Below are 15,558 nucleotides of genomic sequence, written 5' to 3'. Positions count from 1 at the left end.
ATCGCTCCCTTCTCCGCGCTATTCCAATTCAGTTGCCGCTATGTCTCTCTCCTTATTGCTCTGCTTTTCTGCGCCTTCTCTCAGCCAAATGTTCCTCACCTCCTTCAGGGGTTTTCCTCGTCTCCCGTACGAAGCTGTCAGTTCCACTTTTCGCTTCCCTCTCAGACTGCCGCCATCGCTCCAGGCCGGCCTTAAAGACTGGCTTCTTCTCCGCCAATTTTAAGAGTGCAGCTCCGGTTTGCTCGGGTGTTTGCGTTCCACCCGGCTTCTCTGAAGCTTCCTCTTTAGTTTACCAATCTCTCCGGGATCGGCAAAGCCCTTTCTGGGCTCTTAGCGAAGATTTCCCGGGATTTAGGAACAGAGATCTATTCCTTCACCCGCTCCACGATGACGTCACAGTCGGAAGTCAAGACCTAAGCATCTCTCAACCAGCAATAAGCAACCAGATGAGCATAGATTAATTCCAAGATTAACATCAGACCAATAATCAAATAAACAATAGCCCACTCAAGAAACTGACAAACAAGCCAACAGTAAGCAGGGGTACAGTAAACAGCTGAACCAAAGAACCTCCAAGACCACTCCCATCAACACTGACAGGGCAAACCACTAGAATATAAACTGAGAGCAAACCCCATTCCTTATTACTACTGATGATGTTACCTACTTTGGGTAATAAAACATCTACAAGAAAACTATCAAGTTCAGAAAGCACCAAGGACCCTTCACTTCAACTCTGAGCTAAAATATTCTCCTTTAGTATTTGCAGTATAATAAGACATGGGGTGTTTTCAATTTTCTTATTGCCACATGTATACGTTTGCTCTGCTAGGGGGGGGGTTATTTTACCTGCCTTGCAGGAGTACTGAGGGGAAGATATTAAGTCTTCCTCTCAGCCATGGAGCCATGATGGCAGAATGCAGAATTGCAGGCTAACTCTGCCCTCTGCCAGGAGTTCAATCCTGATGAGGCTCAAAGCCTTCCATCCTTCCAAGATCGGTAAAATGAAGACCCAGATTGTTGGGGGCAATATGCTGACATTGTAAACCACTTAGAGAATGCTGTAAAGCACCCTGAAGCCGTATATAAATCTAAGTGCTATTGCTATTGCTAAATCTAGCTCTAAAAAATGCTATTCTGCTTTTAGGAAAGGTTATATCTTTCAGGTATCTTGCTGGTTCTCATATACCACATCTAATCCAATTTTTGCTGTGGAGGGGTATCCTATTAACTTCAGATTGGAACTCCATATCTCCTATTCTGTTGAATACCAATTACTTGACTTGATCATAGCCTAGTGAGATTAAGAAAAATGGGGAAAGCCCATATAAGACCAGTTTGTGCTCTATTGCCTGCTTCCAGGGAGGATTGAGGGGTCAAAGCCACCAGGAAGAATGGCATTTTCAGTCAGAAAGTTATCATCTTCCAGGCTCTGACTTGAATTTGAAGAATTCCTGGCTGAATTCTCAACTATCCTGCTGGGTGCAGCTAAAATTGATTACAGGAATTTTGTTTGTATGGTTTGCAATGACTTTAGTTAAAAAAATTCTTCTTTGTGCCCTGTAGAGAATTGTGTCAATGTTTTAACCTCAAAAAGATTTAAGGCTGCAGGGACTAATAGTCCTCTACTTATATATATATATATAAAAATGATGACATTTGTGGACCTAAGGGCTCATTGCACCACGTTGTCCAGATGTGTCTTCCAAGTACTTATTTTAATAAATATGACAGAACAGAACACATAACTGTATCAATTGATAATAGTGGAAATGAAGAAAGTTTACTTTTCTATCATCCTCCCATCCTCAGAAAAATGACTCATAAGACATGCCTGTTTCCCAGATGTTTTGGGATTCCAAACTAGCTTTTATTTTTTAACAATTGCTTTATGGTTATTTAACTTAATAAATATATTTTGTTTTAGATATGCCAGTTGGAAATGATCAGCTTCTTGCAATTCTCAGAAAATTGATTAAGTACATTCAGATCAAGGTATGATTATTTGGTTGTGCTTTGAGGTAGAAAGAATACAGATCATGTTTATTATCTCTATTTTCCTACTATATTACCTCTTCCTTTCATTTATTATGATTATTAAATGTATATGCCACACATCTTGTCTAGAGGTGAAATATTTTAGCAACATTTAGAGCATATTCACTAAAAGTTAAGGGGAATTCAGTCTTAAATAAGATGTGGAAATCAGTTATCATCCATGGAATATGTGTATAGTTTTTCTGCCACAAAATATTACTTTGCAAACATTTTTATGGCCATCAGTTCCATCAAGGTGGACATATTTCTATGGAGATTCTCAGTGATCCAGGTCATGGTTGTCCCAAAGGTACTTTTTCATGAGGCAACTGGATTTTCTTGTTTTTGTCTGAAAATGTTTTGCTTCTCATTCAAGAAGCTTCTTCAGCTCTAATTGGATGGTGGGGAAAGGAAGGATTTATATTTCTTTCAGACAGCTGGTCATTTGCATTCTTTTAAAGAGTCATTGAGGCCACTTGGAGGTTTATCTGTATCCTCAGGGTCATCTGAGTAGTGCAAATGAGTGTGGAGCATTCTTGGAACTGCTGAAAGGACTGTGTTGTAGACAAGAGATAGATGATGTTGTATCTCTCCCCATCTGTTGAGAAAGGGCTGTTTAATTTTGACATAGACAGTCACTTGTCTGAAATGGTATAGGTTCTCCTGCTTGAGCAGAGGGCTGGACTAGAAGACTTCCAAGGTTCTATTCTATTCTATTCTATTCTATTCTATTCTATTCTATTCTATTCTATTCTATTCTATTCTATTCTATTCTTGGCCTCTTTGACCCTTTTTAAACCAGCGCTCCTCTCTGTCCAAAATATGGACTTTGTTGTCTTCAAAAGGGGCCAAAGAGGCCATCTAGAATGCAAATGACCAGCTGTCTGCAAGAAATATAAATCCTTCCTTTCCCCACCATCCAGTCAGAGCTGAAGAAGCTTCTTGGATGAGAAGTGAAACGTCTTCAAACAAAAACAAGAAAGTCCAGTTGCCTCTTGAAAAAGCACCTTTCAGACAAGTCTGACATAGATAATTACTCTTCCTCATGGCTGTGTTAATGAGCACTTTTCCTGTGATTGAAAAGTGTGTCAACATAAACTATGCTTCTCAGAGAGCTAAATTTTGTTGTACCTCAGTAATGCAGTTGGGAGCTACAGCTGCCCTTAGAGATTTAATGTCAAGAAATTTGAGGGCAATGATTGATGGAAACCCTGGATTCCTTTCCATTCCCATTCAGCATCACCTGGGAAAAAGAACTTTTTAGAAAAAGTGGGGGTATGGTTAGGATGCAGAGAATTCCGTTCCATTTTATCCATGTCCGTCTAATGCTTCAACGGACAGTTAGTCATGATGTGTTTTTTTTTCCCATAGGACCTTGTCAAAGGTCTTTCTTGTCAAAAGAAAAAAAAAGGAAACTTCCCCCCTTCTCTTCTTTCATAATATTTAAAATCTTTGATATGAAAAAGCACCAGTTTTAAGGAGATTTTCTCTCAAAGTTGATTCTGTACATCTATATTATTTACATTTTCACAATAAAATGAATATGGTTGGTGTTAAGTCCGGAGAATAATGGCGCTTGAGATGAAGCATTTCTAACAAGTCTTTATTCTCTGCTTCCATTCTACGAACAACCCGAGCAGAGGCACGCAGGCCTCTATTTATACCTTCTGATCCCCGGGCAAGTTCAACCAATCATGAGGCGGTCTTTTCCCGCCTTGCGCATGCGCACAAGGCCGGCGCCACTCAGTCTGGTCCCGGGCAGCTTTTGCAAATGCCCGGGACNCCCACACTAGGTGAATTTCCTTGTGGTTGTTGTGTGACTTCAGTTTGACTTTCCTGCCCGTCTCTTAGGCTTGAGAAGTCAGAACTCTGTTGATCACTATACCCGGTTGACCTACCACCAATGGAGTTTTCCAACCCCTCTGAACTCATCTCCGTGTTCCCTGACGGAGTGTGGTTTTCCTGGCTCCTTCCTGTAGTGTTAAGGTTTAGGGATGCCTCCCTGTTAGCCCTTAAGCGTGGGGACATCCTTCTATGAGCCATTTCAGCAAAGGATGTGTTTCCCCTCTGTTTTGCCTGCTCTCTTGCATGTTGTGAGTTGTGAGTATGCTCCCAGTGATTCTCCGTGTCTTGAGTATTGTTTGTGAGGTGTGGATAGTTAGTATCCCTCCGGTGGGACTCCCAGGCTGGAGTGTGTGGGGGGGTGTCTGTGTACCCCCGTCCCCATGAATTGCTACCTGAATCTCCAGTGGAACCTGGGTGTTGAGAGCCTGTGTCATTCCCCACAACCATTGTTGGCAGCAGATTCTGATTCTCAGAATGCATTTCCCATTCCTCCTCCCCCCCAGAGGAGACTGAGGAGGAACCCCAGGCGAGTCCCGCCTCACACGTAATTGATCAATGTGGCGGCGAAGAACACGGCCGTCTTCCAGTGACACCTCGTAGGACAGTGGCCTCGAGACCTTGCAGACCACCGCCGGGACCCAGAGGTGTCCAGGCCCGTAGTTCCTGGCCCAGACAGGATCGCCTTCACGCAGGACCCATGGTGGGTGTGGCTGGGACACCTGAGATGCTACACGCTCCGGATGCAGCCTGTCCAATTTAGTCACGAGCCGATGACCCCAACGGAGTTTGGCCTGGCACTTACCCGTGGCAGTGCACGGAGTAGTACGATGTGCCAGAAGAAAGTCAGCCAACCTGTGATGCCAATTGCCGTAAGTCAGCTTCTTGAGGGCGTCCTTGGCGACGCGGACCATCCGTTCAGCCAGACCGTTGGTGGAAGGATGGAAGGGAGCTGAAGCAGCGTGGCGGATCATGTTGGCCTGTAGAAATCCCTGAAACTCAGTAGAAGTAAATTGAGGACCATTATCTGACACCAGAACATCTGGCAGCCCGTGTGCAGCAAAAATGTTTCTCAACACTTGAATGGTTTTGGCGGCTGTGGTAAAAGACACAGGCACGACCTCCAGCCATTTGGAATGGCTATCAACAACAACCAGGAAGAATTGTCCCTGAAAGGGCCCAGCGTAATCTACATGTATCCTAGACCATGGAGTGTGTGTTTCCTCCCACCTGTGCACAGGGGCCTGGGGCATTTCAGGCCTGGACTGCTGACATGCATGACACCCATGTACCTGGGCCTCGATGGCCCGATCAATGCCAGGCCACCACAGATGGCTGCGTGCAAGCGCTTTCATCCTGACGATTCCGGGGTGGCCTTCATGTAATGAAATCAAGATTCTAGTCCTCAAAGAGGCCGGAATCACAACTCTCGATCCCCAAAGGAGGCAGCCGTTGAAAGTGGACAACTCATGCCTCTTGACCCAAAAACGTTGAAAATCCTCCGCAGGGCACCTATCAGGCCAACCTGACAGGACCCATGACAGCACGCGTTTGAGCGTGTGGTCAGTGGCAGTTTCAGCAGCCACATCCCTAGCATTGAGGGGACACTCAGGCAATTCCTGAATGGACAATATGTGTACAGCTGGAGCGGGATCAGGCTCCACAGTAGGCAATGGCAGCCTACTCAATGCATCTGCATGACCCATATCCTTGCCAGGCTTGTGGACCAGTAAATAATCATAAGCTGACAGGAAGATGGACCAACGCAGCATACGAGGGGACAGGATGTGAGGTGTTTGTTTGGATGTAGTGAATAACCCCAGCAAAGGCTTGTGGTCAGTAANCACGCACCCTCCAGCGATTTTGTACTGGCAGGATAACGCTGACTTCCACGCCGTTTTCTCTTCCGGACTTCTTTGGGTGAGTCTTCAAGCTTTCCTAGCTGTGTAGACTGGATCCCATCCTCGTCGCCAGTGTTAAGTCCGGAGAATAATGGCGCTTGAGACGAAGCATTTCTAACAAGTCTTTATTCTCTGCTTCCATTCTACGAACAACCCGAGCAGAGGCACGCAGGCCTCTATTTATACCTTCTGATCCCCGGGCAAGTTCAACCAATCATGAGGCGGTCTTTTCCCACCTTGCGCATGTGCACAAGGCCGGCGCCACTCAGTCTGGTCCCGGGCAGCTTTTGCAAATGCCCGGGACTCTTGCAACGTCCCGAGCCTGCTTTTGCAGGCTCAGGACACAACAGTTGGCATTTACTTCCCATTCCATGATTAATCTTAGGCATGTTTGCTTAGAGATAAATCTCATCGATGGTGGCAAATAATGGTAGCTCGGGTGTAGGATGAGGGTGGAGGTTCATTCTCCGAGCTTGTGGGTTGGTTTCTGAACGTTTTGTTACCAGGCTAGGCAATGTCTTCAGTGGAATTTAGGGGAAATTCCATGGAAGATGTTACCTAACCTGATAATAAAATATTTTGAAACTAACCCACAAGCTTGGAGAACAAACCTCCACCCTCATAAATCTCACAATTAATACAAATATATATATTTATGAGTACTGATTGGGTGTATGTGTTGACAAAGTATTTTAAATAATTCCCTGTCAAAAAAGAGGTCCTTTCTCTTTGTTAATATTCAGAATTATTTCTACTTCTTCCTTGTGGATTGCAGTGCAATTTTGTAAGCAATAAGACCTCCACAGAAGCAAGTCATTGCAAGCATATTATGCTTTGAAAGTAGGTGCTAATGATTGCGATCTTGAGTTTATACCTTGAAGCTGAGTGAGTCTTCTCTTAAGACAGGGGTGTCAAACTGCCAGCCCGCAGGCCGGTTTCATCATACTGAAGCCGCGCCTACCCCATTGCCGGCAATACAAAAAGAGTTGCGATACGTCACGACACGTCACAGGACTGGCGAGTTTGACACCCATGTCTTAAGACATTGCTTGCTTGCTTGCTTCTCCCCCTCCCGCCCTTCTTTCTATTGAGAAGGAAGAATTGCCAGTAACAACTCAGCCAGGATATTGGGTTATTAGTTTTGTTCTTTTCTTACACAAAAATATCAGTCGCCTGGGAGATCAAAATGCTATGTAGAAGAAGAAAGCTGTCTTGAAAGAGTTTGTATGCAGAAGGACATATGCCTTCTTCTTCATTCTATGCCATTCTACAGCCAGTTGGCAGTGAGTTGATTTTTGTTTTCTGCTAAATTTCAGTAATCCAGTGTCTATCCAACCAACCAACCATCTCTTACTGAAAGCTATTAAAAGAAAAGTAGAGTTCAGAAATGAACTAGCTGGGAGCTATGCATCCCTATGGTAGAGATAATCATACAGTAACTGAGAATCTTGCTGACTGCTCAATTCCTTAAGTCTCTGAATGCATGATCCAGAATAGAGCTACTATTAAGGACTTTGAAAAACTCCCAGAAGCCATTCTCTGCATGATTTCTCTACTTTGTTTATTTTCAGATTTTCATTAATCTTTTTGTGTAATAGAATTGGCCCACTTAATGCATTGTAACTGCACTGTTTTTATTTATTATTTATTTTATTTATTTTTTTGTTTCTTATAATACAGATGATTTGACTGAACCTTAAAAAAATTTTTTTCACAGTTTATCCGTGGTAGCACATTTAAAGAAATTCCACTAACATTTTACAGTAAGTAGTTTAAAGGCTAAAATGTTCGGTTGCAAATATTTACAGGCATGAAAAATCATTTGGCGGTTTAGATAAGGACAGTGTTTCTCAGCCTTGGCAGCTTGAAGATTTATGGATTTGGAATGTTTGAGGCATTCAAACATCCTGTTTCTAGTCATGATATGCTGTACATGGCAACATCACAGTGATCTTGTATTTGCTGCAAACTATCCTGACTTTATTTCTAGCCATTTGGAAAAGGAAGTGGTAAGGAAGGATGATGGGGAGGTGATGATGATGGCATGTCTGGGCCCAATTCCCTCAGTTTTGAATACATCAAAATTAAAAAAAAGATTGATGATAATCTCAAGACAAACTCAAATTAATTACAATGAAGCCAGTGAAGATTCACAAGTGCATTTTACACTCCTAGATGGCTATCACGGGATGAAACAAATCTTGTTTTATAATATAGAATGCTGGTTGTATCTCATTGGAATGCTTTTAGCTCCAAAAGAGTGTTTTCAAAATGAGATCTTTTGATAATTTGACTTGAATCATAATATCTTAATAAAACAGATTATTTATTTGCAGACTTTGTTATAAGGTTCTTAACATTGATCAAGTTAGTGAGTTGGGAACAGAGGGGTTGTATCAAGATCATGCAAAGTGCTAGTACCAGTTTATACTGCACTGGTAAGACCACATTTGGAATACAGCTGAAATAAGCACAGAAAATAGTAGACATTACTCCTTTGTGCAGCCAATGCATCATTGGTTGCCAGACTAGTAATCTGAATTTACCCCAGGATATGATTAATATTGGAGGGTTTTTTATTATTGCTTACAATACCATTGCTGATGATTCAACAACAGTCATCTACTTTATATACCAAGATTTTATTTATTCAACAGTTTTTATAATCTTCTCCAAACCATAGACATGACAAAGTAAAAATGCAAACTGAAAAGAAAGACATATAATTAACTAAAATCCCTCAGATGGTGGCTAGAAACATTTAACCCACCTTAAAACTAAGATATAATAGTGTTGTTTTAATAACTTTATGAAATGCCAGAAGGGAGAAAGCGGTGTGAACCTTCCAAAGCAAAGGGATCCAAAGTATAGAGACCACAGCAGAGAAGGCACATCTCTAAGCAGACATTCTTGTTATGTTATTATTAGAATGGCAGATTCAATCTAGGAAAGGTGGGACTTGAGAGAATTTGAATTGGGCCTGAAAGCCTACTAATAACCAATACTGTGACCTTTGTAGTGATATTACATGGCTATGAAGGAATTGTCAGTAAGCTAACTGCCATATGCTACACCTTCTGGTCATCTTAAAAAAGTCCCATGTTGAATGTGTTTTGAATCCAGCTGAATGATAGTCAAAGCACAAACTACTATTGTCAAGGGATCCTGGTTTAAGTACGATTATAACTTTCTTAAAATTATAAATTATGATGAAATTAACAAAAATAAAAATAAGCAATGGTAATACAATAAAATATTTCAAATTAAAATTAAACTAAACTTTAAAAAGGTACAAAACCTTAAAAGTTATTAAAATTAGTCCATTCACAAACATACTTCTCCATCTTTGTATATGCACAATATAAATAATATAAATAAGCACATATCTCTTTCAGTCTTTGACAACTGGAAAGTTGTTTTCTTTACACCCTATGTAAAATAATTCTCTTAATCAAACCCATCTTATAAGAGCCAAGAGCCAGGCCTTTAATCATCTTAGTTGATCTTCTTTGCACTTATTCCAAAGTCTCAACATCTTTTTTGTAATGTGGTGACCAAAATTGGATGCAATATTCCAGATGTGGCCTTACTAAGGCTTTATAAAGCAGTACTAATACTTCATGTGATTTTGATTCTATGCCTCTTTTTATACAACCAAGGACTGTATTAGCTTTTTTGGCTGCTGCCGCACAACTGCTTGGTTTGTATATCATTCTTTCCCCAAATATCTAAATATATATGCATTGTAATGGGCAGTGCTTTTTTTGTAAAAAAAAAAAAAAAAAAGGTGCCGGAACTCACACCTGTCATACAACCCTCCTTGCCTACTCTACAAGGTTCCATCCAAAAAAGGTGCTGGATTTCCGTTCTGGGCGTTCTATGACAAAAAAAAGCCCTGGTAATGGGCACATCAACTGAAGATGACCCAGGACCCAGCCATAGCCTAAACTTACTGCTTTAAGCATTTGATATGAATCCAGGAAGATCCCTCAATCATGAACCAATTCCTTCATAGGAAGTGCAATCTATCTAGAGTTCCTGAAGTTCCTGGAAGTTTATTGACAAAAAAGGACTTGGTCTTTGAGGGATTCATTGTAGGTTTTTTTTTTAACTCATCTAGATCTAATAGTTTCCATATACTCATTGAAGTATGTGGTTTCATGGTTTCATGCCTAGGGTGGGATTATATCTCATGGTCTCCTGGTTTCTAGCCTGATGCCTTAACTTCTACAATAAACAGGCCTGAAGTAGCAATGCATAATTGAATATTATCCATATATTGATGACATTTCATCCTAATCTGCCAGAATTATTCCAGTGGCTTCATATAGATGCTAAATAACATGGGGAAGAGCATTGAGTCTTGTGGTATCCTGCATTGGAGCAACCATGGCTTTCAGTATTCCCCTGCCCCCCATAATTGAATCACCATGAGTGAATTAGGTGGCCAATAAATAAAAATATTGCAGACTGGAATTCCTCATTCAGAGAAGCAGAAGGATAGAGCCTCAAACCTCCAGCTCTTCTAAGCAATTTACAGGATGCCATGGTTGCCAGCTGCCTGGTAGGTCCAAGAGAGGCATGCTTCCTCATCAATGTCCTAATGAAGATATATGGATGGGTCTAAATCTTGACTGGCAGAAATCCAGATAATCCATTTCTTCTGATCTGAGCCATTGTCATCTTCTCATCCACTTTTTCTAAAAAGGGAAGGCTGGAGACCGATAAAAGTTGTCAAAGCTAAGTTAGGGAGAATGTCTACCAGAGAAGGTGACTAGATGTGCAAACCTCAAGTCAGCTGTGGAAATGTGTTGGCCATATTCTGATCACATGTGGAAAAGAAATATTTTATTTTTTTCCTAAACTTTAAGGTGAGAAAGGGCATAATGAAAATTTCAAACAAAACTCTGATATATTTTTTCTTCTCATATTCTATATGTTTTCAATATGCCATGTATTTTAAACATATTTGTATGGAAAGATTCAAGAGATTTTATAACTACCATGGATAAAGGAAGATAAAATCCTAGCAGAATTAGTTAGATAACTGTGTTTGTTTAAAAGACAAAAATCACAAGTGATCAAACTATTTCTTCCCACAGATATTAAAAAAATTACAAAGATAGTTGGCGGTTCCACAATTCGAAAGGAGATTGAAGGTGAGCTGTGTGAAAGAGAACAAAGAGCAACCTCGCCAAGTATCCCTACTGGAAATAGCATGTAATACTGTAATATCTTTCAGTAACAGTTTGTTCCTATAATCAATTATGTTTTAATGAAAACTTTTACAAAATCTATAAATTTACTTAGAACTGCAGAAAAACCACATAGTCAAGGAGGAAGAATCAATCTATATTTTTCAGCAGAATTCCTATACTCAATTTGTGATTGGAGAAAGAAGAGATTGTGTGCTTAGTAGTAATATCACCCCATTATCTGAGCTTTGCTTACCCAAAAAGCAACAGAAACCAAAATGGGGGCAACTTCCTTTCCTAAAATAATAATATATTGTTTTGTTGTTGTTGTTCATTATTCTGCTTGATTTATTGTTTAAAAAGTTGCTTGAACATTTGAGGCAGCTTATAAAAAATGACAAACAAATAAACAATATCAAAGTTCAAAATGGCAAATGAGATTTATGATTTGCTATGGTTATATCAAATAGCTGCAAATTTGTCAATCTGCCCATTCATGCAAACATCTATGATATTTGCTTACATAATATGCATTATATCAAAACAAATAAATACCAATATAGGTTAAAGTATACTGTATGCCAACAATTTTTCATATTTCAAATCTGGCCACCCAAGTTGAAACCTCAGTTTAATGCTATCCTCTGATTATGGTATGACTATATTGTTCTGAATATACTCTGTTAAATTCAGAAGCTTTAGAACTAGCTCTGCAGTTGATTCCTAGGCATTATGTTTTCAAGAGTATTTTTCTCCTAGATATTTTGAAACTTACCTAAAATGTATATCATTTTCATCACATTTCATGATGTTTTAACAATGCTTTGCAGTGCCATCCATCACAAAGTTCACCAAAGTGATTGAAGGGGAGCCAGAATTTAAGCTGGTCAGGGAAGGAGAGACAATAACTAAAGTGATTCATGGAGGTGAATATATTTTGTGGTCTGGGCAGTACTAACTAGAAGGATTTTGAAAAGAGTTCCAAATACCAGTTCCAAAATTTAGATGCAAGTGGGAAGACTGGGTCTTGCAGCTATAGATTTGCTTTTAGCATGTTTTAATCATATATATTGCATCAGGAAATTAAATGTTTTAACTTTTATTTCTTTCTTATTAATGCAAATAAAAGAAACCATTTTTCACTCTGCATGCTAAAAGGTTATTGAACTATAAACCTAAGATGCAATGTAGCTATAACACTTGCCAATTCTATTAATTTCTTAATGATTCAATCAATATTTTGATGACCTTCAACTGCAGAAATATCAAGAAACATGATATTTTTGTTATTCAAAGCTCTCAATAAAACTGTAAGACAACAAGCAAAAATTTCAATATATGTTTTAAAATAACTAAATATTTTTATTCAGATTTTTTTAAAAAACACAACAACAACAATTTTAGTTTGAGATTGAAGGTATATAGTCTTGGAAAAATGGCATGCTCTTTTCTTTTAAGTGAAAACATTTGAATTAACTATTTCTAACATTTTTGCCACTGTCCAAAGGTCCAAAAGCAGCCCAGTGCATTGCAATGATTTTGTCATTTATTTAAAAATGTTTTCTTATAGAGCCTAAAATTAAAAAATACACAAAAATAATTGATGGACATCCTGTGGAAGTGACTGAAAAAGAGGTGACTGAAGAAAGAATTATTCAAGGTAAAATTCATTTAAAGTAGTTTCACTCTTAAAAATTCAAATTTCATACTGACCTGTGGTGAATAATATGTACTATTTTAAATTTTCTTGTAAATTCTGATTCTGGGACATTTGTATTTAGTTTTGGCAACAAAAATAGTCTCTCTGATGACTGACAGTACAACATAGTTTCAGGCACAAGAAATGAAACTTTAAGAAATCTTCAGTCATCCAACTAAAATATCCTAGATATATCCTCTGCTCTCTATACAAAAAGATGTAATTTGTGCTCAAAGTTTCCTTTACTTGTATGTGCTCCTCTTACTGTTTTTTATTTTACTTCATGCATGTTTACAGCACATTCAAATCTCAGTGAAGACAGCAGAAATTTAATCTTTTATAAATAATGCAATAATGAATTCTATATGGACATCTTTCAGCAATTCATTTACTTAGTTGTCACAAGTGTTCATCCATCTTTTGAAATCTCAGTGTTTTTATTTTACATATGACATGCCAGTTACCAAACACATCACATATAATATAATTTTATAATCACATAGTATTAAGGAAGATCCTGATAATCACAATATAACATTAAGAGTACAGAAAAGAAATTATAGAAATTCCAAGTGAAATTGCTGAATCTTTTTCAGGCCCTGAACTGAAATATACTAGAATCACTACTGATGGAGGAGTGGATANAAGCTTGTTCGTTATCTGAAATGGCTACATTTATGAAAATTCAACAGTACGAATAGAACAGCACCTGAATTCTAAACTCAATTTAAAGCCTGCCTCATTCATACAATATGTAAATTTTATAAATAATAATTAAAAAAGCAATCTCAACATCACTTACTATACTGAATGTTGTCAATGGAAATCTTTATAACATAAAGATTTTCAGCATTCATATCAATATTCAAATTGTCTGCTATGAAGTTTTGCAGAACACAATTACTTTCAATTGAATTTTACTGCAAAATTAGTCAAATACTAATTATTTATAAAAAATAAAATAATTATAAAATAAATTTATTAATTTACTGTAGTTATATTTTTCCCATATTGTCCTATACAACAATTTCATGCCATGAATATATGTCCTGTCAGAGATTACCAAGGTGACTAAACTCATTGAAGGTGATGGTCATTTACTGGATGATGAAGAAATCAAACGATTCCTCCAGGGAGGTTAGTGAGTGCAAGAAAACTAATTTCATCCTAATGAACTTTAAGAATTGACAAGCTGATGTCTTAACTTTTTAAAGACTGATTCAAGTAAAGAAAAATCTATGGACCAAATTTCAAGGATTGTATATGAAAGCAAGATATTTGGGTATTCTGCTTTCTTCCACAAAACCATACTGAGGAAAAATATTTTTTTTTGTTTATGTTCAGTCTTTAAACAGTTTCAAGTGAGCACTGAAGATTCCCATCCCCATATAACCTAATACATTTGGAACTCTAAGAAATATTTATAAAAACATTGGGAAAATTCCAGATCTTTTCCCTTATTAATTATAATGAATATTCATTGCTCATAAGTTAACAAAGGCATGCTTAATATTCTTTTCAATCATCTACAGATTCTATGCTTTAAACTTACAATTAGAAACTTAATAATTACAATTCTTTGCATATGAAGAGTATCTCTTAATATTGAGCATGTTGTGTCAGGTTTTTAAGTTATAGGTTAATTAACTAGAAGAGCTTTAATTTTTCATTGCAATAAACATCTTTTTGCTATGGCTTGGCACTATGATTCAACAAAACCAAAGTCTTCAGGCAATGCTCAGTATAGCTGGGGTAGCAGCTAGGTTTATTGCCAGATATAGCAGTATCATGAAAACTATTAGCTGACACAAAGACTACAGGTAAATGAGGAGTGACTGATAGTATTGAAGAATGATTCAATTCAAAGAATGAAAACATGTGGACTACTCCCAAGAAACCACTTTTGAATAATGGTCTTCCAATTCATAGCAAAGGTTTGGTATTGCTATCTCTCAAAGGATGCTGTGACAGTACATGCTGCTTCATTCCCAATCTCAACCAGGCATACAAGGAGGATTTTACTTCCATTTTATGGTTAACTTTCTTGGTATTCCACATTTGAGAATATTAGCCATCATAACATATAAGGATTTATTCTATTATATTGCCAAAAATGAGATCCTGGTCCTTAGCTAAAGTATTCTTTGCCAAGAAAGAACTAAATCATCTATAACTTTTAAATCTATAATGATTACTTTATTCATCTTTATTACTTTAGAATGCCTTTACTTAATCGGTAGATTAGAATTATCCAAATAGCTAGAATGAAGAACAGAACAAAATAATAGAGTTGGAAGGGACCTTGGAGATCTTCTAGTTCAATCCCTGCTCAAGCAGGAGACTCTATACCATTTCAGACAAATGGCTTCCAGTCTCTTTATAAAAACTTCCAGTGATGGAGCACCCACAACTTCTGAAGGCAAGCTGTTCCACTGCTTTATTGTTCTCATTGTCAGGAAATTTCTCCTTAATTCTAGGTTGCTTCTCTCCTTGATTAGTTCCATCCATTGCTTCTTGTCTTGCCTTTTAATTTTTAAAAAAGGAAATCAGTAATTTGGGCAATATTTTCTGAAGCCCTTGATCTTCTAACCTCATGCTAAAGTTAAAATAATGTATAACATTATTTTTATACATTAAAATTATTTATGTACTTTCCATCTCTCAAGATTCCTGGCAGGTTGCAGCATTAAATTACATTTTATACTTTATGCATGTTTACAGCACATTCAAATCTCAGTGAAAACAGCAGAAATTTAATCTTCTATAAATAATGTAATAATGAATTCTATAAGGACATCTTTCAGCAATTCATTTACTTAGTTGTCACAAGTGTTCATCCATCTTTTGAAATCTCAGTGTTTTGATTTTGCATATGACATGCCAG

General features: G+C 38.0%; 1 protein-coding gene across 1 annotated transcript in view; it reads left to right on the top strand.

Moving 5' to 3' along the window:
* Positions 1 to 15,558, top strand: part of POSTN (periostin) — a gene marked incomplete in the record, with an annotated part of 124,634 nt that overhangs the window by 102,676 nt on the left and 6,400 nt on the right. Inside the window, 6 exon segments of the mRNA XM_015822188.1 lie at positions 1,928 to 1,995; positions 7,498 to 7,543; positions 10,883 to 10,939; positions 11,806 to 11,901; positions 12,546 to 12,635; positions 13,731 to 13,811. Of these exon segments, the coding sequence (XP_015677674.1) occupies positions 1,928 to 1,995; positions 7,498 to 7,543; positions 10,883 to 10,939; positions 11,806 to 11,901; positions 12,546 to 12,635; positions 13,731 to 13,811 (438 nt within the window).

This window comes from Protobothrops mucrosquamatus, unplaced genomic scaffold (assembly GCF_001527695.2).
Source record: "Protobothrops mucrosquamatus isolate PMUCROS unplaced genomic scaffold, P.Mucros_1.0 scaffold1490, whole genome shotgun sequence".
Taxonomy (NCBI): Eukaryota; Metazoa; Chordata; class Lepidosauria; order Squamata; family Viperidae; genus Protobothrops; species Protobothrops mucrosquamatus.
The sequence above is the reverse complement of the archived record's forward strand: the minus strand, read 5'-3'. Positions and strand labels throughout refer to the sequence as shown.